The 27,604-nt window shown below is 48.7% G+C and overlaps 1 protein-coding gene and 2 long non-coding RNA genes across 3 annotated transcripts; 1 reads left to right on the top strand and 2 right to left on the bottom strand.

Annotated features, from left to right (window-relative positions):
• Positions 1-242: 242 nt before the first annotated feature.
• Positions 243-5,678, top strand: LOC310712012. The gene is made up of 2 exons (XR_014528726.1): positions 243-1,942; positions 2,795-5,678. It is a non-coding gene; the product is annotated as an uncharacterized lncRNA (long non-coding RNA).
• On the bottom strand, positions 3,235-27,602 carry BRAP (BRCA1 associated protein). The gene is made up of 12 exons (XM_083514258.1): positions 27,314-27,602; positions 25,365-25,526; positions 23,892-24,093; positions 21,273-21,462; positions 18,702-18,815; positions 17,118-17,266; positions 14,648-14,723; positions 13,465-13,603; positions 8,717-8,826; positions 8,319-8,408; positions 7,027-7,130; positions 3,235-6,465 (listed from the first exon to the last, which is right to left on the bottom strand). The coding sequence occupies exons 1-12, from the start codon at positions 27,537-27,539 to the stop codon at positions 6,105-6,107; spliced, it is 1,923 nt and encodes a 640-aa protein (XP_083370384.1). The 5' UTR covers positions 27,540-27,602; the 3' UTR covers positions 3,235-6,104.
• On the bottom strand, positions 10,493-13,455 carry LOC310712007. The gene is made up of 2 exons (XR_014528721.1): positions 12,870-13,455; positions 10,493-10,581 (listed from the first exon to the last, which is right to left on the bottom strand). It is a non-coding gene; the product is annotated as an uncharacterized lncRNA (long non-coding RNA).
• Positions 27,603-27,604: the final 2 nt, after the last annotated feature.

The following is a 27,604-nucleotide window of genomic DNA, read 5'->3' on the forward strand; positions in this document are numbered from 1 at the left end:
CGCTCCAGATGGCGGCGCAGAGCTGCCTGCAGTCCCGGGATCAGCGCACTTCTCCCCATCGCCAGCCCCACAAGCTCGGGCGACAGCGGGGAGGCAGAGCGTGCCTTCCCACTGTTCCCCGACTTGGTTCTTCCAGCCCCGCACCTGGGGGGGGGGAAATAAATTTTTTTTTCTTTATTTCCCCCCCAAAAAACTAGGTGCGTCCTATGGGCCGGAGCATCCTATGGGGCGCAAAATACAGCATCTTGGAAGAGGTGTAACATCATGGGAGGGGGGTTTCCAGGGACCCCATGGACAGTAAGCAACATCACAAGGGTGGGGATTTCTATGACCAAGGCAAAAGTCAAGCTCTCTCGTTTTTGCTTTTGAATGTTGTTAACGTAATCTTGTTTTATATACTGAAATACTGTTGGTTTGTTTTTTGTATGCTGTCATATTTGCTATTGTGCTGTTGTTTTATTGTGCATTCCTCTTTTCTTTGTTGTATGCCGCTTTGAGCATATTTTGGGGTGGAAAAGCAGCCTACAAGTAATGAATGAGCAAGCATGCCTGTAAACGCAAGATTACAAATAATACAACATCAAGCACAGCACATTGCAATTGCTACAACAGGCAGTAAAATCATTAAGTGGTCTATCCAGATCCTCTGCAAATGTCAATGGTCCATGGGTTTGGGAACCAATGGCCTAAGTTTTCATGTACCATACTACAGCACATGTAAGATGCATGGAGTAGAATCTTAATTGGCAGCTCTATAAAGAAGAAAATTGTAAGGGGTGGGAGCAAACTAGTCCCTGACAATCAGCTTAAAAGCTTAAAGAGGGCACACCCTTTTCACAGGTTGGTGATAATTCCCTAAGCGCTGCCAGGATGATTGCATTATCACCTGCAGTGGGCAGGGAGCCATAAGCACAAAACCGGTCATGGCACAGATAAGCTTTGATGGCACAGATAAGCATTGATAAGCTAATTAAGACATGTACAGTAGTACCTTGGTTTACGAACTTAATCCGTTCTGGAAGTCCGTTCTTAAACCAAAGCGTGCTTTCCCATAGCAGCGGGGGACTCAAATTTACAAATGGAACACACTCAACAGGAAGCGAAACATGTTCTTTTTCCAAGGCAAAATTCACAAACCAAAATACCTACTGTAGCCTTATTGGAGTTCACCGATTGGGTCTGGGTTCGCAGTGTTCTTAATCCAAGTTGTTCATAAACTAAGCTGTTTTTAAACCAAGGTACCGCTGTAGTGGGTGAAAAAATAAATCCTGTCTCAATTTAACCCGCAAGTGATGGCACTGAACTTCTTGTTCTGGAATGGCGAGCAGGACTCTTGAGTGCACCCAAGTTTGAAGAGGATGTAAGATGTGATCTAGTAGTCTGCAAATGGCAGACCTTTTCGTCATGCCAGAAAGCATACTTGTATTTTGTTCACCCAGCCCTTCTAAATAGCTTAGGTAGTTTTCAAAAAGCAGGGCAGCACAGACAGTTCCATTTTGTTGTGTGCCTGTAGTTTTTTTTCCCTTTTATGGTTTGATTTGCTTCTAACTTATTTATCGTAAGCCACCAAGGGAACAAATGTCAAATAAATGGCTGAAGAGTCACTTCAAAGCAGCATTCGGGGGAGTCTGGAAGAGCGATCTTTGCTCTGTGAATTGCAGTGTAACCAGTTCCACTGAGTTCAATGGGATTTTCTCCGCTAAATATGTATAGCTTTGCACCCACAGACTTTTTAAGGCAGGGAAATAAGCAATGTGCCCCCCACCAACTCCACAGATCTGCTCACCCATCTAGCATCCAGACCCAGGGGAGTTCAACCCAGCCAGTTGGACATTGAATGGGGAGAGTTCTAAACCCAGGCATAGGTCCACATGGAGATCTCTAGATGCCAGGTTGGCGACTGACATCTCCATCTGGCTGACACTCCGGATTTCTTAAGCACGTAAGCAGAAGAGCTTCTTCACTGCATTTATATCCCACCCTTTTCTCTGAGTACATGGTTTCCCCCGTCCCAGTTAATCCCTACAGTGACCCTTTGAGGTAGGTCTGGAGGCTGTGCCTGACTCCAAGGTCACCCAGTGGTCTTCATGTTTGAGTGGGGATTTGAACCCTGATCTCCCAGGTCCTAGTCTTCAGGTTAAGAACAGTTTCAGGTTAAGAACGGGCCTCCGGAACAAATTTAGTACTTAACCCGAGGTACCACTGTACATAATTATGGGAAAAGCACAATATCACTTAGAGAAGGCTCTAAAATACTTTCCTTGAAACTTGAAGTGTCTTTATTCTGGATTGTTTTGGTTAATGTTTTAATGTGTTGTAAACCGCTTTGAGATTTTTTTCTTTTTAAAACATAAAGCAGTATAGAAATGAAATTAATATTAAGAACAATAAATCCCGGGAGGGGGGGGGGAATTGTGCCTAGACATTTTGTTGCGCTAATTGCGGGTGGTGCTAGAAGCACAGAAGCCTAGGACTTGCCGATCAGAAGGTTGGCGGTACAAATCCCTGCGACGGGTGAGCTCCCGTTGCTCGGTCCCTGCTCCTGCCAACCTAGCAGTTCGAAAGCACGTCAAAGTGCAAGTAGATAAATAGGTACCGCTCCGGCAGGAAGGTAAATGGGGTTTCCATGCGCTGCTCTGGTTCACCAGAAGCAGCTTAGTCATGCCAGCCACATGACCCGGAAGCTGTACGCCGGCTCCCTCAGCTAATAAAGTGAGATGAGCGCCACAACCCCAGAGTCGGCCACGACTGGACCTAATGGTCACCAGTCCCTTTACCTTTACCCCTGGTCTAGAGGTAACTGACACTTTGGTCGTCTCTCAAAAGCCACCTATGAACAGAGGATTGATGAAGCCATGTGGGAAGGCTTTTATCCACTAGAGCAGGCATTAGGACGTACGACTTTTCGGCAGGAGGCATTCCAGAACTGCTTCGCTTGCTCTGGAACAGCCGTGACCAACATGTTAAAAAAATATACCTGTACCCCTTTTCCCCAGGGCGCATGCCTACAGGCTGGGAGATCTTTGGCCCTTGTGTTTTAGCCGGCAGCGAATTAGATGGTCTGACTTAGCAAAAGGCAGATTTGCCTCTCCTCGTGACAATCGCCATCCCTAGTGTGGAAACAGCAGAACTCTTCACCCACAAGCTTGCTACTTCAATGTACCTTCTTCCAAATCATCGTAGATATTAGTAAATCTGCTATCCAAGGGAAGCACATACACAAATGCCACTGTGCATATTTTAATCTAGTTTAATAAAGTCCCATTGCAGATGTTACAGTATATAATATTATAACAGACACCCATATTAATCTGTGGGTGTTGCTAGTGTCAGCCAAACTCCAGTCTATCCTCTGAATAAATCTGACTGCTCTTAGCTCAGCAGGGCAAAAAGCTTGGCAGATTTAACAGTGTTCAAACACAGCACATGTGGCATCTTAAAACATCAAGCAATTATCCTCAATTTCTAAGAGGTTAGGACTAGAAAGTAAGAAGAAGAAAAACATTTCAGAGGAAATGAAAGGCTTCTCAGGGAAGAATCCAGATCTTGCTCCAAGCCCTGAAATTAGGAAAGTAATGATGCCAAGGAGAGTCTGAGCGTACGCTGATCTTTCCAAAAGATTCCCTGATAAGTAACACATTTCAAACAATTACTCTTGGTGCCCAGGTTCATCTTTATATGACATCGACTTAGTGGTTTTTAAACTGCGTCCTCTCTTTCCGCCTGAACTTTTCTCCCCAGATGAAGAATTTCCCTTCTTCCCTAGCACACCAATATTGCACAAGCCTCATCCTAACTCCAGGGGACCCAGGAGGACAGAGGAGATCACGAAACAAGAGTAACCAAGTGCAAAAATAGGATTGTTTCAAAAATAAGCAGAGTAGTTTCTATAGAAGAAGGGTACACTGACCATTTAGCTTTTAAAATTATCGTATCAAGACTGTACAATGCATGTGCACAGAACTTTTTTTTTTAACAGATACATTTGTGCTACAAAATTTGATCAAAAAGAGTCAGCAGCAAGGAGCTCAGAAAACTACTAGTCAGCTAAAGCTGATAAAAATCTGGTACTGCAGGTGGCAAACTGCATCAAGTGAGGTTGATAGGCTTATGTTAAGTTGGTGGTGGGGTGGATGCCTTTTCTCCCCCTTTTCAAAGCAAAACATAAGCATGTTAGCAGAAACTTGTAGGCTTGATTTTTAAAAAACTATAATTTTCAATCCAGCCAGTAGAATACTACCAATGTCAGTATCTCGCCCTGTGGCTCTAGTTTGTTCAGCGAGGGCCAGCACTCATTATACCTCCATTATACCTCCAAAGCGTACACTTGTACAAAAAAACCACCAGGGCCTTAAATTGTTGTAGCCCTTGAGGTGTGTGCAACGCTTGCTGCTAAGTGTAAAGTTGCTGCGGACAAGGCAAAAGAGCAACATTTGGCATGGCAAAAAGTCTTCACTTGAGGAAATGTGCCATTTGGAGGGGTGGGGGCAAGACCCAAAGCAGTGCTCAGGTTGCAGTCAGAACCTGCCTATTCACAGCTCTCTTAAGTTGTCGAGAGGGCATTAGGGCAGCCACACACATTAGCAAACAGAAGAGACGAGGTTTGCTTAAAATGCAGGCGTCTGAAGGGGGCAGAGGGTCTTCCAGCCCCTTTCTGACCACCTCCACTTGGTTTTTGTCCTTACAACCCCCTGAGCAGGGTTCTTTTGTGCAGAGGAGGGTTGGCTTCTTAAATACCTGCCGACAAGCTCATTCTGCACAGACTGATGAAATTCTGCTATTTCCTGCTAAGGGCTAACTAAAATAGAATTGACACACAAACACACATAACCAACTCCCAAGATAGTTGCAAGGAAAACCACGTGTGGAACCCCACAGTGGAAACACACACTTGGGACATGGGGAGCGGATAGGAAGTGAAGAAGCAGCGGCAGGGGACAGGTTAGGTACATGCACACAGCTTTTCCACTCTGAATCACTCTCTCAAGGCAGGTTTCAGGGTCTGATCACATGTGTTCACATGCAGTGCATAGTCAGGTATCAAGGCAGAAAACACTGGTTGTCAAGGGGAGGGGCATTTGGAAGAAGACAGGGAGAGGAGGCAGGCCCAGTGGAGCACAAGGAACAGGGGAATTGTGAATGAACTCGGGGACACCCAGCGCGGTAGTTTTGCAATTTCCCAGAAAGCTCCCTAGCCAGCGTGGTCCTTGCTTTGCTGCAAGCATCAACCTTTCTCCTAAGCCCTAGGCACCTGAGATTTCAACAAGGCAAACCTTCAGTGCATTTCCCACCCCTTAAGCAGATTTCTCCCTCGCTTTCTGGACAGCCCTTCAAAGCCTGGACAATGCTCTTCATTAACTCAGTCCTCCACCAGCCAAGGCCTCCCAGAAGTTTTACAACCCGGGGGACAGGCTTAGGACAAAGGCCTCAAAAAGGATGCATCTCACAGAGATGCAGTTCTTGCACCCAACGCCTCGGAACTATTCAACGCCAACATTCAGCAAGGCTCCTGGCACAAAGCTTTCCGGCTGAGCAGGACTTTCCCACTCGACTGGCAATTCTGCCACTTTGCAGCGCACACCTACCAAGAGGAGAGACTGCCTGCAGGTGCTTTCAAGCCAGGTGCCTCAAAATCAGGAAAGGGAGCCTGGGTCCAGGTGTACTCCTAGCTTACAAAAGGCGCAAGGCCACGACGTCTCTTCCTGCGCCCCCCCCCCCCGGGGAAAAAAAGAAATCTAAGGCTCTTGTCATTTTGGTTTTTTTGCACTTAGTTTAAAGTATGATTTCAAGCAAACATCTGAAACTTGAACACAGTGTTCTCAGGTTATGCAGCAGAGAAGGGGAGGCTAAATACGGCCAGACAGCCAAGGAGTCACTACATAGTGCCTATGAGTAGCTAGATAGCCAGCAGAGGGAAAGAGCATCTTAAGGGCTGCCGATGGCTGTTGGCTAGTGCACTGGGGTAGGAAAGGCTCTGCAAACTGGTTGCTCATCCCTTGCTAGACTCTTGCACCTGCTTCACCTGACAAGCGACTCTCCTTCAGCCCCCCCGGCCACCCCTCTGTGGCCAGTTTCAGTAAGGTCAGCTGCAGCCACCTCATCTCTCACTTGCCCCTCTTGCCTCTACCCTTCCGGGATGAAGGCTTCCCGGGACCCCCCGCTGATGAGCCGGCTGACGATGCCATGGCAATATTGATCTGTCCATCTTGGATTTCCTGCCTAGCCTCAGCGGGGAGGTGATTGATCTTCTGCTGTGTCTCCAGGTAGAACATGACGTCCCGCAGTTGCTCCTGGACCTCCGTGATCTGCAGGTCCTTCTGCTCACATGTCTCCTTCAGAAGCTTCTCCTCCTCCTTCAGCTTGTTCTGGAGCAAGATCTGGTTGGCTCGCAGGCACTTGTTCATTTCCTGCTCCTCCTTCAGCTCCGTGGTCAGCTTGGACACTTTGGTATTTAGTTGGGTGCACCTAAAGGGCAGAAAATGAGAGGGAACTATGTTACATTCAGAATCTACTCCGTAGGATGTGGGTATCAAACAGTAGTCCCAGAGGCCATGCCAAGGTAATTACCGTATTTTTCGCTCTATGTCGCACCAGACCATAAGACGCACCTAGTTTTTGGAGGAGGAAAACAAGAAAAAAAATATTCTGAATCTCAGAAGCCAGAACAGCAAGAGGGATCGCTGCGCAGTGAAAGCAGCAATCCCTCTTGCTGTTCTGGCTTCTGGGATAGCTGCGCAGCCTGCATTCGCTCCATAAGACACACACACATTTCCCCTTACTTTTTAGGAGGGAAAAGGTGAGTCTTATAGAGCAAAAAATACGGTACTTCATTATGAATGCAGCAGGCCAGCAACACATGCGCATTCGGCTTTTCATGTGCTTGGCAAAACAATTTTTAAAACATTTAAAAAGGGGCAGGCGTCCAGGAAAAAAGACTTTGGTAATCCCACGTGCCATTGAACCCCGTGTGGTTTGACTGCACATGATTTTGGCTTCTTAAGGATAAACACAACACAAAGCACATACTTCCTTTCGATAGATTGATTCTCTTTGATCAAGTCATTCAGCCTGTGCTCGAGCGAGTCGCATTTCTCAATCGTCTCTTTAAATTTAGTCTTCATGTTGTTAATCTGTTTTTAGAAAAAGAGAAAAGGGCACTTTTCAAGCAAGCCAGAGTCAAACTGGGTGTTCTCTCCATAAGGGTTGAGTGTTCTGGAGTGATTCCTAGACTCTGGCCATTTCCCGGGGGAGTCAGTGAAGAAATTTCAAGAAGAGAGATAACCAAGAACTACGTAAAAGAAAAAAACTAAGAATTTGAACTGGAGCCTCCTTCCTCCCTCCCTCTCCATTTTCCTTTTGGGTTGTATGTTTTTAGATTGTAAGCCTGAGATCAAGGGTGGTCTTTTGGGGGAGCCTTTTCTAATGTGCATTATGCAGAGGGCCACAGTTCTGTGGCAAAGCACCCACTTTACTTGCAGAAGGTCCCAGGTACAATCCCTAGGCAGGGCTGGGAGAGAACCCCATCTGAAATCATGGGAAACCATGGCTAGCCAGTGGAAGAAGTGGCAAGAGGGGGTGGAACACTCATGCCATGTTCATCCTCTGCCCCCAAAAGGCCTGGGTAAAAAGGTCTAGGATTCCGTCCAAAATCCTCCCACCCCCGAACTCAGGACCACCAGAGAAGATGCCAATTTGTTTGACCAACTGTGGCGATCACACAGGGTCCCCAGACGTTTGACGGTCTATTGACCCTGTGCCACCACTGTAATTGCTTTTCGCTGCCACCAACCCGTTTCTTACAGGTATACACGGAGTCCAGACAGTTGTTAACATTAACAAATAATCAAGTTTATTTCATAGGCATGAACAAGCTTATGGTTTCAGTTAATTTTTCTTGGCAGTTTCTTAATCTTAGTTCCTTAACTGTCCTATTCGTTCCTAACAACTCCAAACTGATTATCCCAACTAACTATCTGACTCCACTAACAGTTCCTCTCACTCTCTCACCACACAACTCGACCAACCCCACTTATCCTCCCTCTTCCTTCTCCAACTCCCAACTCTCAACTGACTTTCACACAACACCCCCTCTAACCCTAACTCCTCCTATCAGTTTCCACTGGCCAAGCACATCACACTCATTTTAACCCTTTCCTTATGAGCCACCTAGGAGGCAAACGCCACACCAACTTTAGAGGGAAGAGCAGTATCACCAATTTGCCCAACCTCCCTCCACTACCAGCCCGCTACCAGCATTTCCTTCAACCTGCCATCCTCAGAAGAGCTGAAAGTGCCGCTAGTGCCCATAAGAAACTCACCTCTTCGGCCGTGTCCTTTTCTATTCGGACTATCTTGTTCTCCCAGTATATACGCTGGGACTCCAACTGACTTGTCAGCAAGTAAGAATACTGTGTTCAGAAGGAAAGAAGAGGCAATGAGAAGGCAATATTCCACAGGGAGAGCCGTTCCTGCATTTGACATGGGTCCAGGATTCTGCCCTGACAGTCCCACAAACTCAACAGCTAGCTTGCAACTGAAAAGGACCTGCGGCCTCAGTTGTCCGAGTGCCATTCAAGCTCACATGTAAACAGAGGGCTGCCTGTTGTCTCCATTCGTTTGGGTTACTTTGCATTACGCACCCAACTTGCACCAACCATTAAGGAAGCCAGAGAGAATGTGTAAAAGCAAGAGGGGAAGAAAACCAACGTGGACTTGCCTCTAGTTGTAATGCGTCAATCTTCTCTTCTTGGCATATGTCCCCCTCGCACTCATACTGAACTAGCTTCCCGTCTGTTTTGCTGGCCACTAGCCGGTGGACATAATTATCTAGAGAGAGAGAGAGAAAGAAATGCAACAACCCTGACTGACTAGCTCCAATTTCCTATTTGGAATTACAAATAGATACAGAAAGCCCACCCGGGAAGAATGGCAGATGAAGTTGATGGACTACATGGAACTGGCGGAAATGACTGGCAGAATCCGAGACCAGGGAGAGGAGTTGGTGGAAGAAGATTGGAAAAAAATTAAAGACTATTTATAAAAATACTGTAAAATTAATGAATGTTAGAAAAATGTTGGAATGAAGTTATATGGCTTTAGTAGAAATGTTATAAGGAATTAAGTACAGATAGATTAATAGAGCATTAATGGAAAAAATAAGGTTAGAATGAGTTAAGATAATTATAGGATAGAAAACAGAGGAAGATGGAAAAGAATTGCTGAAATAATTAACAGAAGTGGAATACAAAAAGGGAGGTGTGAGGAGGTCGTGGAAATAAGTGAATGAAAGATGGGATAATGAAATTGTTTATTTTATTGTTTTTGTTTTGTTTTGTTAATTTGATGTGCTGTATTGTATTGTTTTTCTTTTTTTCTTCTTTTTTTGGAAAATATAATAAATATTATTTTTTTAAAAAATAGATACAGAAAGCAAGAGTAAAATTCAGTTACCAATTCTACCCACGCTCACCATACAACAAGCCCACCCTGCTGGGAATCTCGTAGGCAGAGCACTCAGCTACTTCCAGTCTCACCCTACAGGAGGAGTTGGGCCCTGGTAATGAAGATGGCTGCACTGCTGAGCTTCTAGCAAGCACAAGCTCAGCCAACCTGCTTCCTGCAATTGTCCCACAGGACCCAGGACCCTTCTTGATTAAAGTTCCATCTAACTCAGTATTGTCTATAGCATACCAGCCATTCACAACCTTGGGTCCATGGATGTTGTTGGACTACAACTCCCATCATTCCTAGCCAGCATGCCCAGTGGTCAAGGCTTATGGAGTTGTAGTTCAAGAACATCTGGAGGCTCAAGGCTGAGAAAGGTTGGTCTATACTGATTGGCACTGGCTCTCCAGGGTTTTAGACAGGGGATATTCCCACCCAATGTGAAAATGCCAGGGAATGAACCAGGGACCTTCTGCAAGAAAAGCCGGTGCTCTGCTACTGAACTTTGGGGAAACCTCAGTCTTGGCCTTTCTTTAGTTCCACCAGAGGAAGTATTCTACATACGATTTGCAGAGAATTCAGAGGACAATATTACTGAATTTATGATACTGTCTCTGGGGGGAAAAGGAAATGGAAGATTCTAGAGGAGAAGATTGTGATACTATCATAAACAGGAAATGTAATTTGAACATATGGAACTGGGCATGAATTAAAGGATATATAACAAGGGGAGAAATTATGGAATACTCTCCCAATATTTGTTTGCAGTGGAGATTTTATAACACAGCCATGGATGGAAGGATTTACTATTATTCTATATGGAGGAAGAGTGGTGAGAATTAACAGAGGTAAAGTTAATATCAAAGAAAGAACATGGTTGACTTTTACCAGTAATAATAGTAGTTCAGGAACCCCTCTTGGACTTTTTGTGAGAAAAAGAAATGAATGATTCTGAGACACTTTGACTTAAAAGAAATACTGTTTAACAGAAAGTAGAAAAGATGGGTGTTATCATGGACTGAATGTCTTAATCTTTTCTTTTTTCCCCCTGTAACTGGCAGATGGAAAATCAAATGTCCTTTTTACTTTTCTGTAATGTTACTTTCCCTTTTGTCTGTTGCTTTCTGTCTCTTTCCTCTCTTCTTATACAGTGGTACCCCGCAAGACGAACGCCTCGCAAGACGGAAAACCCGCTAGACGAAAGGGTTTTCCGTTTTGGAGGCGCTTCGCAAAACGAATTTCCCTATGGGCTTGCTTCGCAAGACGAAAGCCCATAGGGAAATCTCTGGGACAGCGGGGAAGCGCAGCGCATTTAAAAGCGCCCGGGAAAGCAGCGCACTTCGCTTCTTTCCCCAGAGTGCTTTTAAATGCGGGCGGCTGGGAAGGAATCCCTTGGCCCCCCGCCGGACTTCCCGAAGCTCTTTTGAAGTCCAGCGGGGGGCCAAGGGATTCCCTCACTGCCGCCCGCATTTAGAAGCGCTCGGGGAAAGCAGCGCACTTCGCAGCTTTCCCCGGAGTGCTTTTAAATGTGGGCGGCTGGGAGGGAATCCCTTGGCCCCCCGCTGGACTTCCCGAAGCTCTTTTGAAGTCCAGCGGGGGGCCAAGGGATTCCCTCACTGCCGCCCGCATTTAGAAGCGCTCGGAGAAAGCAGCGCACTTCACAGCTTTCCCCGGAGTGCTTTTAAATGCGGGCGGCTGGGAGGGAATCCCTTGGCCCCCCGCTGGACTTCCCGAAGCTCTTTTGAAGTCCAGCGGGGGGCCAAGGGATTCCCTCACCGCCGCCCGCATTTAGAAGCGCTCGGGGAAAGCAGCGCACTTCGCAGCTTTCCCTGGAGCGCTTTTAAATGCGGGCGGCTGGGAGGGAATCCCTTGGCCCCCCGCTGGACTTCCCAAAGCTCTTTTGAAGTCCAGCGGGGGGCCAAGGGATTCCCTCACCGCCGCCCGCATTTAGAAGCGCTCGGGGAAAGCTGCGAAGTGCGCTGCTTTCCCCGAGCGCTTCTAAATGCGGGCGGCGGTGAGGGAATCCCTTGGCCCCCCGCTGGACTTCCCGAAGCTCTTTTGAAGTCCAGCGGGGGGGCCAAGGGCCAAGCGAATGCCTGCAAGCCTCGCGCACCCGGCAGGAGGTCCCGCCGGGCGCGCGAGGCTCGGGGCGGCAGCCTGTCACCCGAAGCATGGGGAGCCCTTCGGAGAGCTCCCCTTGCTTCGGGCGAATGCCTGCAAGCCTCGCGCACCCGGCAGGAGGTCCCGCCGGGCGCGCGAGGCTCGGGGCGGCAGCCTGTCACCCGAAGCATGGGGAGCCCTTCGGAGGGCTCCCCCTGCTTCGGGCGAGTGTCTGCAAGCCTCGCGCACCCGGCAGGAGGTCCCGCCGGGCGCGCGAGGCTGGGGGCGGCAGCCTGTCACCCGAAGCATGGGGAGCCCTTCGGAGAACTCCCCTTGCTTCGGGCGAATGCCTGCAAGCCTCGCGCACCCGGCAGGAGGTCCCGCCGGGCGCGCGAGGCTCGGGGCGGCAGCCTGTCACCCGAAGCATGGGGAGCCCTTCGGAGGGCTCCCCTTGCTTCGGGCGAATGCCTGCAAGCCTCGCGCACCCGGCAGGAGGTCCCGCCGGGCGCGCGAGGCTCGGGGCGGCAGCCTGTCACCCGAAGCATGGGGAGCCCTTCGGAGGGCTCCCCCTGCTTCGGGCGAGTGTCTGCAAGCCTCGCGCACCCGGCAGGAGGTCCCGCCGGGCGCGCGAGGCTGGGGGCGGCAGCCTGTCACCCGAAGCATGGGGAGCCCTTCGGAGAACTCCCCTTGCTTCGGGCGAATGCCTGCAAGCCTCGCGCACCCGGCAGGAGGTCCCGCCGGGCGCGCGAGGCTCGGGGCGGCAGCCTGTCACCCGAAGCATGGGGAGCCCTTCGGAGAGCTCCCCTTGCTTCGGGCGAATGCCTGCAAGCCTCGCGCGCCCGGCAGGAGGTCCCGCCGGGCGCGCGAGGCTCGGGGCGGCAGCCTGCGGCAGCCTGTCACCCGAAGCATGGGGAGCCCTTCGGAGGGCTCCCCCTGCTTCGGGCGAGTGTCTGCAAGCCTCGCGCACCCGGCAGGAGGTCCCGCCGGGCGCGCGAGGCTGGGGGCGGCAGCCTGTCACCCGAAGCACGGCCGCCCGGAGCTTGCGGGGCGGGAGGTGGGAAGAAGGGCCTCCCCTCCCACCGCCAGCCCTCAGAACAGCCTTCTGAAGGCTGGCAGTGTAAAGAAAAGCCCCTGTCTCCCCCCCCCCCCAGCCTTCAGAAGAGGTCGGGGGACAGACTGTCCCCGGACCTGGTCTGAAGGTGGTTTCCCTAGGAACGCATTAATTGATTTTCAATGCATTCCTATGGGAAACCGTGCATCGCAAGACGAAAAAACCGCAAGACGAAGAGAATTGCGGAACGAATTAATTTCGTCTTGCGAGGCACCACTGTATTTTTTCCTTTTCCATTTTTGCATCTCTCTTTTTCTTTCGAGTTGTATTTTTGGGGCCTTTGCTAATGTCCAGGGATTGTGTACTCATGGGGGTTGTTCATGGCTGATGGAGGTCCCTGGGTGGGAGACAGGGCAATGTTGGCCTACCTGGGTGAGAGGCTGGGAGCAGGAAGGAAGGATCACAGGTGAGAGCTGGGAGGGGTGCCTACTTTCTGTAGATGGTGGGGGCTGAGAATTGCCTTTAGGAAAGGACTCTGTACTCTTTTCGCAGTAATTATCTTACTGTATTGTGAAAAACTTTAATAAAAATCTTCTAACAACAAGAACAGTGTTCTGTCCGGCTCAGTACTGCCTACACTGGCTTGTTGTGGCTCTCCAGGGTTTCAGATGCAGACTGATGACATTCCCAGCCCCCTTTTGAACTGGACCTGGGACTTCCCACATGCAAAGTAGATGGTCCACTTTCCCTAGAAGGACCAAGAGCCTGACATGGTACGAGGCAGGTTTGGCTCGGCAGCTAAATACCGGAGCACAGATTTAAGGCTCAGCAATGGCTGCTCCTCAAGCAGTGTCAGGTAGTGGAAATACCTCCAGCGTAGTCCCAGACTCTGTGATTGGTCAGCTGCATGGCATAGGTGTGCTGCGTCTCCTCAAAGTGCTTGTAGGCGTGCCGGCTAACGTAGCGCCCGCATCCAATGTGCCCGCAAATCAGACATATCCACAGGTTCTGCATGAATAGAAGGATTGTACTGAAGCTCAGAAAAAGAAGACAGACAGACAGGCCGCAATCCTTACCCTTGCTGCAAAGTCCCAATGAATAGTGGAATAGAGAGTTTTGAGTAAACATGCAAAGGATCCCATCATTGGGCACCGAGAGGAACAGAGGGACACTCAAAGGTGGGCTGGGGCACGCTGGGAAAGGGGGCAGGCCCTGCTTGCCTATCAGTTGCATAATAATAATAATAATAATAATAATAATAATAATAATAATAATTTTTTATTTGTATCCCGCCCTCCCTGGCGAAAGCCATGCTTAGAGCGACTAACAACAGGTAAAAATAGCACAGTGTACATAAAATTGCACAATCAATTAATTAAAATGCATTCTAGAATCAATTCAGAATCAAATTAATGGCAAACATCGGGTTAGGAGAGAGGGGGTTAGATTGTGCCTTGGCCAAAGGCCTGGCGGAACAGCTCCATCTTGCAGGCCCTGAGGAAAGATGTCAAGTCCCGCAGGGCCCTAGTCTCTTGTGACAGAGCGTTTCACCAGATCGGGGCCACAGCCGAAAAAGCCCTGGCTCTGGTCGAGGCCAGCCTAACCTCTCTGTGGCCCGGGATCTCCAAGATGTTTTTATTTGAAGACCGTAAGGTCCTCCGTGGGACATACCAGGGGAGGCAGTCCCGTAGGTACGAGGGTCCTATTGCGGTATAAGGTTTAAAAGGTTAAAACCAGCACCTTAAACCTGATCCTGTACTCCACCGGGAGCCAGTGCACTTTACTGATGTGCCAGTTTGCCTTAGCAAATGGGAAATTTGTTTCTTTCTTAGCTTATCTTTTCTTCAAGCAACTGCATGGACCATTTGCAGTTGGGTGGGGACACCCTCTGCGTCTTCTGATCCCTCCTTACTGCAACCCCTCTCCCAGTGAGATTTAAAAGTGCATTCAGGGTTGGTTAGCCTGGAGAAAATGGTTCCCTCTGTAAACAGCCCCCGCTGCAGACGATACAAGTATCAGCATAAAAATTGCCCCTGTTCTGTGCCCACTCACTTCTTGGACTCCACACTCAAAGCACTTGTTCTCTTCCACAGGTTCCGGCGTCTGGCAGTACCTGCACACAGGACACCTGGAAGAGGCAGAGGAAAGAGAAGTGGTTACAATCCAGGCCGATTAACTTGTGGGAGGTGCAGGGCAAATCCGGCTGCTGCTGAAGTACAACTGCCAGCATCCATGACCACTGGCCATTCTGGATGGCGCCGATAGGGGTTCGGAGTCCTGCAACCTGCAGAGGGCACTACGTTGGCCATCCCTGCTCTAGCCATTTTAAGAACTTCCTAGATAACTCAGTAACTTAAAAGAGAAAGCCAGGGCAGGAATATAAGAAATCTGCTAAGAATACGGGATGGGTTAGACCAGGGGTCCGCAAACGTTTTCAGCAGGGGGCCGGTCCACTGTCCCTCAGACCTTGTGCGGGGCCAGACTATTTTTTTTGGGGGGGGGGGAGGAAATGAATGAATGAATTCCTATGCCCCACAAATAACCCTGAGATGCATTTTAAATAAAAGCACACATTCTACTCATGTAAAAACATGCTGATTCCCAGACCGTCCGTGGGCCGAATTTAGAAGGTGATTGGGCCGTGTCAGGCCCCTGGGCCTTAGTTTGCCTACCCATGGGTTAGACTAAGCAACCCTCACTGCTGTTGCTGAAGAGACAGACAGAAGCAGAGGGAATAAAAAGTAGCAACAACATGGTCAAAAAGAGCTTTTGAAAATCGGGTCCACCTTGGCCAAAAGGGTACGCCATCATCTTTCACTGTTCCAGTAATTTTATCTTGCCCTATATCCTAGGGTCAGGGAATCACATAAGCGGTGTCCCTACTTTTAATTTTCTTTTATTATTATAGCAACTCTTACACAACCTGAGAAGGAGAGTAGGGCACGTATGCCAAAAGCTAGTCTTGTAAAATAGGTTAGAAAGAATGGCTGGCCTAAGGTCATCCAGTGAGTGGCACAACTGAAGAGTTTGACACCCAGACCTGCCTTCCATCCATCCCATCACCAAGTGTACGTGCTTCTTCCGTGAAGCCATGAGCACGACCACATCATTCTGTACCCCCACTGCTGTTAAGCCCAAGTGCTTTTTCTCTTCCTTTCCCCCGACAAAAAAAACGCAAGAGCAGCCCTTATCAGACCTAAGGCCTATCTAGTCCCAGCACCTTGTACTCACAGTGGCCTCTCAGAAGCCGACAAGCAGGCCCCAGCACAACAACACTCTCCCCAGCAACTGATCTATAGGCAGGCACCATGCCTCAAACACTGGCAGCAGTGTCGGGTTATGAACTGTTGGCTATTTTAGATGGGGACCTGCCCTACCGTGCAGACTAAAAATACTGGTGTTTATATAGCCCATTAAAGTAACATGATTTGTTGAAAAAGTCAAGTGAACACACTAGATCAAACTAAAGCCTGGAGAAGAGGAGGTTAAGGGGTGATATGATAGCCATCAGTGGCGTAGCGTGGGGGGTGCAGGGGGGGCCGTCCGCACCGGGCGCAACATCTGGGGGGGGGCGTGCTCGCACTCGCAGCTCTCTGCCCCTACCTGGCTCACTCACTCACTCACTCTCACTGCAGTGCTGGCTGTGCGAATCCGATCCGAGCCGCTGGGTCGCCGCCCACTGTGGAGGGGGTGGGTGCCAGGCGTGCGGTGTGGAGAGAGAGCGAGGGACTATCTGGGGGAGGGACAGTGCAGCGGCCACCCAGCGCAGCGCTGAGCGTGGGAGAGAACCACACCAGCCCAGCCCAGGCAGCAGCAAGAAGAAGCTGGCAGCGGCGGCAGGTTAGGGGTTAGGGGGTGCAAATTACTTGCCTTGCCCCGGGTGCTGACAACCCACGCTATGCCACTGATAGCCATGTTCAAATATAGAAAAGGATGTCACATAGAGGAGGGAGAAAGGTTGTTTTCTGCGGCTCCAGAGAAGCGGACACGGAGCAATGGATCCAAACTACAAGAAAGAAGATTCCGCCTAAACATTAGGAAGAACTTCCTGACAGTAAGAGCTGTTCGACAGTGGAATTTCCTGCCAAGGAGTGTGGTGGAGTCTCCTTCTTTGGAGGTCTTTAAGCAGAGGCTTGACAACCATATGTCAGGAGTGCTCTGATGGTGTTTCCTGCTTGGCAGGGGGTTGGACTCGATGGCCCTTGTGGTCTCTTCCAACTCTATGATTCTATGATTCAAGTCCAGTTTGGGGGAGGGTTGTTTAACCTACAGGACTTGTTGATCTCGTCCGCCCAGCCAGCAGGGCCATGGCTCATGGATGAGGGAGTTTCAGCTTAACTTCTGGAGGACTTCAAGTTAGCCATGCCTGATTCAGGGCACTGGCAGGTTTTCTGGAACCCTCACATTTAGGCCCACTGCTACATGTTGGAAGGGCAACAAAACTGGGAAAGGCACACAAACAGCTCTCTCTCTCTCTCTCTCCCCTCCCCAACAATACTCCAGAATTAAGAGAGCTTCTTACGTGGTGTCCTCCCACCGCTGCAGACACTGGCTGTGGAAGCTGTGGTTGCAAAGCGTTGTGAGAATCCCGTTGACGGACTCGTCCATTCTCTCTAGGCAGACAGTGCACTTGGGGAGCTCAGTCAAGTCCATGACAGGAAGACTGGCCCCCTGCAGAGGAGGAGGAGGAAGAAAAAAGTCACATCCAGATTTGTCAGGGTGCTGCTTGACGGCACATGCAACCAAACACATATTTACACTGGCAATGTGTTCATTTGCCCCCATTCTTCTTCTCGCCTTCTCAATAGCGAAAGGGGATTCTAAGCCCACCAGCCACTTTATAGAGAGGCCAAAAACAGCAGTGCTCATCCATGGCAGCACACAGAGCTGTAGTGCCCGAAAACCGAGCCCAAGCTAGAAACAAAAGCCCGCCAGACAAAACAAAACAGGAAGATCATGTTTGGAGATACAGCTTTGATGGAAAAAAATTAAGCCAGTGTCAGATGAGCTAAAGTTCAGGCTAAACCTGGCGCATATATGGCTTCCATTTCTCATACAGTGGTACCTCGGGTTAAGAACTTAATTCGTTCTGGAGGTCTGTTCTTAACCTGAAACTGTTCTTAACCTGAAACTGTTCTTAACCTGAAGCACCACTTTAGCTAATGGGGCCTCCTGCTGCCGCTGCATGATTTCTGTTCTCATCCTGAAGCAAAGATCTTAACCCGAGGTAATATTTCTGGGTTAGCAGAATCTGTAACCTGAAGCGCCTGTAACCCGAGGTACCACTGTACTTATTTATTCCTCATTTGTAGGTGCTAAATCATCAGCCTTGCATGGGATGCAGATTTCTAAAGAGATTTAATAAACTAACATGATTCTGTCTTTATTTTCTTTTCCTTATTTGTCTTCCCTATGCATGTATTAGCTTATGGGAATAAATCGCAAGAGCCCTGCATTGGCTTTGCTGTCATTGTTAACTCTTTACTGCAGCTTTTAGATGGTACAAAATGCCTGGAACACGCTCAATGCTTCCCACCGACTGCATACAGCACAGGAAGATCACTAATGGTGGAGAGGCTGTCATTCAATATGCCAATCCCACCCCCTCCAATTACAGTGGTACCTCGGTTCTCGAGTGGCTTAGTTGTCAAACAAATCAGCTTTCCTTCCTCTAAACAGAGTCCTGGGCAGTGAACAATGATCAACAAACCCGGAAGTAAGTGTTCCGGTTTGCAAAACGTTTTTCGGAAGCCAAACATCCGACACGGTTTCTGCTTGAGTGCAGGAAGCTCGTGCGGCCAATCGGAAGCCATGCCTTGGTTTTCGAACAGTTTCGGGAGTCGAACGGACTAAGTTTGAGAACCAATGTACCACTGTACTGATCTTCTCCCCAGACTTCCTCAGAACACAGTTTGGAAGTTTGCCCACAGTTTGGGCAAAAGAATCAAGGGGCAGATTGGTGTTTAAAAATGCACACAAACAGAGACAAGCTCTTTTGTAGACATTCACAGTTCCTGCTGGAACCTTGAGGTGCTGCATCCAGCTGGCTGAAGGGACCTGGGATCCTGAGAGGATGCCAGAGTTGGAAAAATGTGATGGAACTTACATCTTCTGACTTGAAGATCTCTGCCCTCTCCACGTAGACCAGCTGGCAAACATCCTCTTCTATGGAATTGAACTGCCGGCCATTGCAAGTCATGTAGAAGCTGTCTGCATCTGCCTACAATTAAAGCAAAGGAGAAGAGACTGAGTTGTTTGGATGGAGAGAGCACAGCCCACTACAGTGAAAAGCAGAACAGAGGCATCTGTGCCAATAGGAGACAAACTGAGATTACTTCCCAGGCCGGTGGTGCTCACAGTGTCCCCTCAGAATCTAGAACACTTTTTAAAAAAGGAAATACTGTATTTTTCGCTCTATAGGACGCACATTTTCCCCTCCAAAAATGAAGAGGAAATGTGTGTGTGTCCTATGGAGCGAATGCAGGCTCCTTGGCTTCAGCGATAGCAACGCGAAGCCTCTGAAGCGCAGAGGGAGAGTTCCCCGTGCTCCGGAGGCCTCGTGTTGCTTTCGCTGAAGCCGCCTGAAGCCCTGGAACGCAGGGAACTCCCGCTGTGCTCCGGGGGCTTCAGGCAGCTATCCGCAAGCCTTCAGAGCGCAGCAGGAGTTCCCGCTGCACTCCGAAGGCTTGCAGATAGCCGCCTGAAGCCTGGAGAGCGAGAGGGGTCAGTGCACACTGATCCCTCTTGCTCTCCAGGCTTCGCTTCGCTGGAGAGGCGCTGCGCAGTTTTCCCTCTCTGGTCAGCGCCCCTTCAGTGAAGCGGGAGGAGAAATGGAAGGGGCTCCGTTTCTCCTGCCACTTCGCTGAGGGGGCGCTGAGCAGAGAGGGGGAGAATTTTTTCCCCTGTTCTCTCCCCCCCCCCGATAGTCCAGTGCGTCCTATGGTCCGGTGTGTCTTATAGAGCCAAAAATACGGCAAGTATTTATAATGCACACATCCTAACTCTGCTGAAAGCTCAGGTGCTGCTGCAAATCCAAATGTTTATTTTGAAAGCACCTGGAGCTGTACAGCACCAAGATTAAGCAAGGCAAAGATAAGATATAAAATTTATAGGTGCCAGAATCAAGTTAAAAACCCAGATTCAAGTTTTAAGAAGCCTGGGATTTTCCATATATGGATACTGCTATATTCCAATAGATTAAATCCTAACTTCCCAAATGCACATGAAAGACTTGTATGTATTTTCTGGTCAGGTTTTATTGGAGACAGCCCACCTCCAGCTTCCCTGCTTCTTGCCACCTTAATGCTCAGTCAGAATCCCCCAAGCCCACCTGAGTCAGTGCTTCAAGTCAAACATACAAACTGAATCATTTTAGACAACTGCAAACTGCTTGTGCTGTGTCCAGTAACTGACTCCTGACTCCAAACAGATCTGAATTGCAAATGGTTTCAAATCAGCAACTGGATTCAAAGCCCCGAGTGTCTCCAAAGAAGTAAAGCTGGCAAAAAAAGGTTGTTTGTTGTTGTTTAGTCGTTTAGTTGTGTCCAACTCTTCATGACCCCATGGACCAGAGCACGCCAGGCACTCCTGTCTTCCACTGCCTCCCGCAGTTTGGTCAAACTCATGCTGGTAGCTTCAAGAACACTGTCCAACCATCTCACTCTCTTTTGTCCCGTTCTCCTTCTGCCCTCAATCTTTCCCAACATCAGATTCTTTTCCATGGAGTCTTTTCTTCTCATGAGGTGGCCAAAGTATTGGAGTCTCAGCTTCAGGGCTGATTTCCTTAAGAATGGATAGGTTTGCTCTTCTTGCAGTCCATGGGACTCTCAAGAGTCTCCTCCAGCACCATAATTCAAAAGCATCAATTCTTCGGCGATCAGCCTACCTTATGGTCCAGCTCTCACTTCCATACATCACTACTGGGAAAACCATAGCTTTAACTATACGGACCTTTGTTGGCAAGGTGATGTCTCTGCTTTTTAAGATGCTGTCTCGGTTTGTCATTGCTTTTCTCCCAAGAAGCGGGCGTCTTTTAATTTCGTTGTACTTTCCCGTAAAAGCCAAGTCTCCCCCACCAAAGAACCGAACAGCAGAGACCTGAACTTAACTCTCCCCACTCCAAAAATCTTAACACTCTAACACAGCCTTCCCCAATCTGGTGCCCTCCAGATGTTTCAGATTGATGGGAGTTGTAGTCAAAACACATGGAGGCCACGCAGTTGGTGAAAGGTTCTCCAGCTCTCAGAACAATCACACAGAACGTACCCACGGACAGCATAACCAGCTAAACCATTTAAGATGGCATATTGGGCATATGAGCTGGTGGTGGGTCTCACAGACCTTTATGAACCTAAAATGGCCTCCAGTAGCTCTGGGCTGCATCCAGGTGCTCCACAACAGCAGATTTAGGAAGGTACATGCAGAAGAGCATATGTTTTACTGCTGAATGTGCCTCAGTGAATGGTTAAACCTGTTCAGTGGTTACTTGGGTTTAAATTTTGTTTCATTTTTTCTGGGGTAAAAGTGTGCTTGCGAATCTTGTTCACTACTTCTGGCATCCTGGGAAGAAGAAACAGCTGGGTGTTTCTAAAGCATTTTTTGAAAGAACTGTGTACTTGGAGAAAACTGTTTTTCCCCCCCTTTGGCCAAAGTAACATTTCATCTCTTGGCTTTTTACCTGTGTACTAAATTTGATCAGGACCATGTACTGGTTTGGGGTGGAGTCTCGTATGATCTTCATGTGCTCGATGACGTCATAAAAGGAAGCCACAAACTTCATGAGGTCGTGGCTGGTCATCGTGGCAGGCACCGTGAGAATGCACAGCATGGCACTGCGCCGCACATCTTCTTTCAAGGAGGTCATCTTGCTGCATGAGACGGGAATTAGAATGGTCAGTATGTTCGCTGGCATTTTGAAAGCCTCAAGCCACCAGTGAAAGCCTTAATTAAAAAGCACAGATGTATTACGGATCTACTTCATTCAAAGGCTCCCACAGTACAGATAATTTGTACTACCTCTTTCACTTTTCTGCAAAACTGCACGAATTAACCCAAGGGCAGCCAATGTGGTGTCCCTCCAGAGGCTTAGAACTCCAACTCCCATCATCCCGGCCATTGGCCATGTTGGCTGGGGCTGATGGGAGCTGGAGTCCAACACACCTGGCATCATGCTGGCTACTTCTGGATTAATCTGTAACTTTGTTTCATTATAGGTTTCTCAACCCCACTGAACCTGGTTACCTATTACAGAAAATCACTGCTGTACAGCAGAAAGGCGCATCTCAAGTTCATCAAGAAGATGATCAGCAAAGGAAGACGGACTTCCTTGGTAGGCAGCTGTGAGCTACTGTGGATCTTCTTTTACAACGGGAGTGGGCAACCACCAGCCTGTGGGCCAATATTGGCCCACCAAGCCATTTTCCCTAAACCATGCCCATCAGCGGGCTTCATGGTTTAATGCACCACTGGATACATGTGTCTGATGCGCAAATATTTGTGCTAGAGTATCATAAGAATGAGAACTTAGAAGGAAAGGGATGGGGGAGAAACTCACAAAAGTTTATGTAAGGTGGGTGGTGCTGTGGTCTAAACCACAGAGCCTCTTGGGCTTGCCAATCAGAAGGTCAGCGGTTCGAATCCCTACGACGGGGTGAGCTCCCGTTGTTCGGTCCCTGCTCCTGCCCATCTAGCAGTTCAAAAGCACGTCAAAGTGCAAGTAGATAAATAGGTACCGCTCCGGCGGGAGGGTAAATGGCATTTCCGTGTGCTGCTCTGGTTCGCCAGAAGCGGCTTAGTCATGCTGGCCACATGACCTGGAAGCTGTCTGAGGACAAATGCCGGCTCCCTCTGCCTATAGAGCGAGATGAGCGCCACAACCCCAGAGTCGTCTGCGACTGGACTTAATGGTCAGGGGCACCTTTACCTTACTTCCCATTTAAGATGGGCATGAAAGGTACTTTGACAGGTGGTCAGATTTGGTCCCCATGACAGATCCTAACAAGTACCTGATGTGTGGAGCCAAAAGTGTTCCCCACCTGATGTCAGGAACAGGCAGGCCACTGTCTCCCAGAACCAAGAGGGAATTGAAAAGGGATGCAGAGAGAAAGTTTCTATGTAGGAGCGCTCTCTGGCCGTGTGCACACAGCCCATTAGGGAAGGATACATAAACTGGGGTGAAGAAAGGGGGGGGGGCTGTTTCAACTGCTGCATAGTCCACAGAGCTCAGACCTGGGAATAGCTGCCTAGATTCTACACTGTGTGTGTAGGTATTCAGAGCTGCAGAAGCGACCGTAGATGTTATCTTTAACAATAAATACTTAACTATCTGCTGTGCACATTCCTTGGCTGTGAACCACCCATGCCCTACAATATGAAGCTGAAGGAATAACTACAGTACACCCTTGATTTGTGCAAGGCCACAAACAGGCCCAAGACTCAGGGCGGTGTTCAAAATATGAGCAACCGATTTGCACCCTGAAATATCCCAGAACCTTCTTCAACATACAGGGGCTGCATAGCAATGCACAGGGTTCCTAAACAGGTAACAGGAGTTTCCTAAATGGTAGAGAACCACCACTGTAAAGAAACTAGTGCAAGATTGTGCTGTCAAACATAACAGATGCTGAACCAAAGTGTAAATAAGTATTTCAAACCAATAACTTTCCTCCAAACACTTTCCCAGACCCTTTAAAGCATCAGTTAAGGCAATTTTAACCTGCCTCCCTGGACTTTATCCTGCTGCTACTTTCTTTTATTGCACTTTAAAAAAAATGACTAAACCAGAGTTACCTCTTCTAATATATATATATATATATATATATATATATATATATATATATATACACACACACACACACACACACACACACACACAGGAACTGGATTTATCACATTTCAAAGAGTACCTAGGGATTTGCCTTAAATTTGATTCAGTTTGGCCTAGTATTGTCTGCTCTGGCTGGCAATATTTCTCTAGCATTGCAGGAAAAGAGAGGAACCTGTCCCAGCACCCACTAACTGATTCATTCATTCATTTCTTAGACTTATATCACACTTTTCCTCTAAGGAGCTCAAGGTGATACCCATTGTTCTCCCTTTCCCCGTTTTATTCTCACAACAACCCTGTGAGGTAGGTTAGGCTGAGAATGCGCATCTGAGATCTTCAGCAAACAATATGTTTGCTCTTCCACTGACTTCAAGCCCTTCCCCTAAGGGAGCAGGAGCTTCACATAAACCATACAAGGCTTGGATCTGTGACCCGCTTCGCACAAGCCACGTAAGAGAAGCACTTCCTTACTTTGTCTTGTAGAGGTGCATGATGCCATGAACTATTTCAACCGACGGGTTTCCACTGAAAAAGGAAATCTGGTCTGGAAGCTGCTTCGAGGGGGAATCCGGTGCTGTCCCAACACCCCCACTTTGGCCATTATGTTTACTCCGGTCATCCGGGGAGGATGCCTCAGACGCTTTGCCTTCCTCCATCACTGCTTTCAACGCTTCTTTTTTCATGAATCAAGAAAAGTATAGGTCAGACACTGACTGCGTGGAAAATTCAACTGCTCTTCTAAAACACTATTTCCATACATTATAAAGGGAATCTACTCAGAAAGGGCCCTTTGTAAATTGTGTATATCAATGACTACTTCCAAGCCGCAGTTCACTATTTACCAACCCAGAAGCATGTCCAACAGAGTCAGTGAAACCAATCTGAGGGTTTTGTTTCGAGTAGGTGACTCGCAAACTGGTCCTCCAGACTATTTAGTCATAGAAAGGATCAAGAGGCCACTGACAGCTCATTTCCATGCATACTGATTCCAAAGCAAGCTCCAGTGTGCCAATGGGGAGTCCTTCTGAATAAGTGTGTTTAGGATTGCAGCTCTAACCTAGCATCCAAAAGGTAAAGACCGCAAAGCAGCCCCTAGCAACTAAAAACATTTCTCAGGTTATGTTTGATCACAAAAGGTTGCATCCATTGAAGGTGATCCATTCGCACAAGGACTTCTGAATGTGCAACAGAACTTCCCCTCCCCTCTTTTCTCCCTACCCCCATAACTAAAACCTGCTCCAGAGAATTGCAGGAAAACCCAGAACAGTAGCTCAAAGGGGTGGGGAGGACAGGGAGGGAAAGGTCTGTTATGCTCATGCAAGTCCTTTCATGCAGTTCAAAGCATGGTAAGGCAGGAAAGTTAATCCCTGATTCAATACTCCTTCATATCGTTGTAGAATTAATAGAATGTGCTTTCCCTATCTGACTCCCTCTAGACTAGCAAGTCCCATCAACCAAAGCTAACATGGACAATGGTCAAAGATGCTGGGAGTTGTAGTTTAAAACACCTGGAAGGCATCTTGTTCACTACCCCTTCAATAGGCAGGCATCAGTTCTAAGAATACTTTAAAACTTTAGAACAATCTTGCAAACAAATCTACAGAAGTTGCAGGCTCATAGCCATTCACTGTTTGGGGCATGTCCTTGTCTCTAAGAAACAAGGGCCGAGAGCCAAGTCTGTTCCTGTCCTGCCCTCTCTCCCAGCCTAGACAGTAGCAAGAACAACAAAGTGTTCCTGTTTGGTCAATTAGTTCATTCTGGCACTTAACAAGTCTGATTTAGTAATGGTCCTGTTGTATGGCTAAGTAGAGAGGAAAAAGCTCACACTATCATATGCATGTTAACTGGCTCTGCCTGACACCCACAGATAGTTGTACATTTTCTCAAAGCAGAAACTTGCACCTGCATTCTGCCCAGAAGCACATGGAAGCACCATACCAGTACCTGCATCAGGTTTTATAGTTTCAATGATCATATCAGTCATCTCCCTGCGGCCAATGTGCTGGTGAATGATAGCTGCTTTCTCGACAGGCTCCTTTCCGTCTAAGGAGGCTGTGGCAGCTGCTAGTGATTTCTCCTGTATTTCCTCATCAGACATTTCAGTGGCTAAACAAAAACAGTGATGTGCATTATTATAATAGCTATCCACAAGCTAGAACAAAAACAACAAAAGCAAACACGCCCTTTCAAATCTAAATGATTATATCCATTGCAGTTGAACTAGCCTATTAATTCATTCATTCTTCTTTAAACTTGTTGGAAACTATCCAGAGTGGCTGGGGCAACCCAGTCAGATGGGTGGAGTACAAATAATTAAATGTTTCCAGCCTCCTATTGGTTCAACATTTGGGCTCCAACACACCTGTGACATCATTTAGCTGATCTCAGAGGCACTTGTAGATACAAATCAGGTCATGAGCAAAGCATTACACACACACACACACACACACATGCAGTGTAACACAGGTATCCGGGTTTTCCTGTTAGAGCAATTGATAGGATGCTTAATTAGACAACTTCCATCACATTATTATTATGAAAGGGCCCTGTTTGATAGGGGAAGCACAAGACAGAGACCCTATCTCCTTCTTGCCGTTGTATTAAGTTATTAAGAATTTGTCACGTACAATAACAGCCCTATACGCAGAAACCAGGAGTCTGTGTAGCATTACCCAGGGGGGGAATTAAACATTTTCTTACATTTTCTAAGATGTCACAGATGAAGATGAGGGCACACTTCTATACCAGTGACTGCCTATTTTAACATAGAATTATTGCCTCGAGTGTACATCCTGCATTCCCAAACATACCACACATTCTGGAAGGGATTTGTCCTGTGTTGTGCACACATACTCTGCATTACCTTCTCTGACATAGGCTTCTGCCAGAGGGCTTCTTAGTAAACCAAGCACACCAACTTTCATATATAACTGTTGTTGGAGGGGGAGCCCTTTTTCATTTGAAACATTATAACGCTCTATGTAGATCGATACCAGTAACTCTTCGTAGTAAACAGCAACAATATGAAGTTTGTCATGAACTTGGGAACACTGCTCTACCTCAGTGTTTCCCAACCGGTGTTCCGCGGCACACTACTGTGCCGTGAGACATTGGCTGGTGTGCCGTGGGAGGGAGGCGGGCGAGTCGGGCGGTGAGAGGCGGCGGCGGCGAGGATCCGCGTCGAGCCGGGGGCGGCTCCGCGGTGGTGGTGCCAAGCGGCGGGGCAGCGCGTGCAAAAGGGAGGAGCGCGAGACAGCGGAGGAGGAGGAGGCCGGCATGTCCGGGCAGCAGCAGCAACAACAGCAGCAGCAACTCCCGGCGACGGCTCCTCAAGCCCCGCCGCCGCCCCCTCCTCCGCCCGCTATCGCCGCCACCACCACAACAGCCGCCGCCGCCTCAGTTGCCGCCGTCCCTCAGTCCCTCGCTCTGCTGCCTCCTCCCACCCCCAAAGCTTGGAGGTTCCCCGGCAAGGGGGAGGGAAAAAACTTTCACTTCCGTGCGTCCCTCCCGGCGTGACGCTGCGCGCTGACGTCACAGGGCGGGGCTTTAATGGTGGTGTGCCGCGAGATTTTTTTTCAGTAAACAGGTGTGCCGTTGTCCAAAAAAGTTTGGGAAACACTGCTCTACCTTGCTCAACATGATCTACTTCAACTGGTATCACCTCTGTGTGATCTCACCTACAGAGACATCTGCTCTTACATAAGCGCCTTTTAACTAGAGGATACAATTCGGTTAGGCTTTCTACCTTTGGGGATAAAATAATAATAATTGCTGTGCTTTAAAAGTTGTGCTTTAAAAATATTTATGCTTTAATCCCTCTCTGAGAGACTTCCCTCTCTTTCTCTCCACCCCCCCGGCTTGTTTCCCCCTCATTCTCCCCCGAGCCCCCTCACCGGCCGCGCTGTAAGGAAAGCCGCCCGGCACGGGCGAAGTCTCGGCCAGCTCCAAGCGAAGGACCACCAGCGACACACTCATAGGGCCCGCCCTGGAGGGGCTCCCGAGCCCGCGGGGCCCGAGCGGGGCAGGGGAAAGGGGAAAAGAGGGCCAAACCGCCCCTGAGCCTCCAGCTGGGGCTCCTGCTGTTGTTCCGCCGCCTTCGCCGCCGCCGCTCCCTAGCATTATGAGTCACTTCCGCCCCCTCGCTCCCTGACCCTTGACCCGCGCGCGCGCAGGCGCAGAGAGGG

Source organism: Podarcis liolepis (genome assembly GCF_965112155.1).
Source record: "Podarcis liolepis genome assembly, chromosome: 7".
Classification (NCBI taxonomy): Eukaryota; Metazoa; Chordata; class Lepidosauria; order Squamata; family Lacertidae; genus Podarcis; species Podarcis liolepis.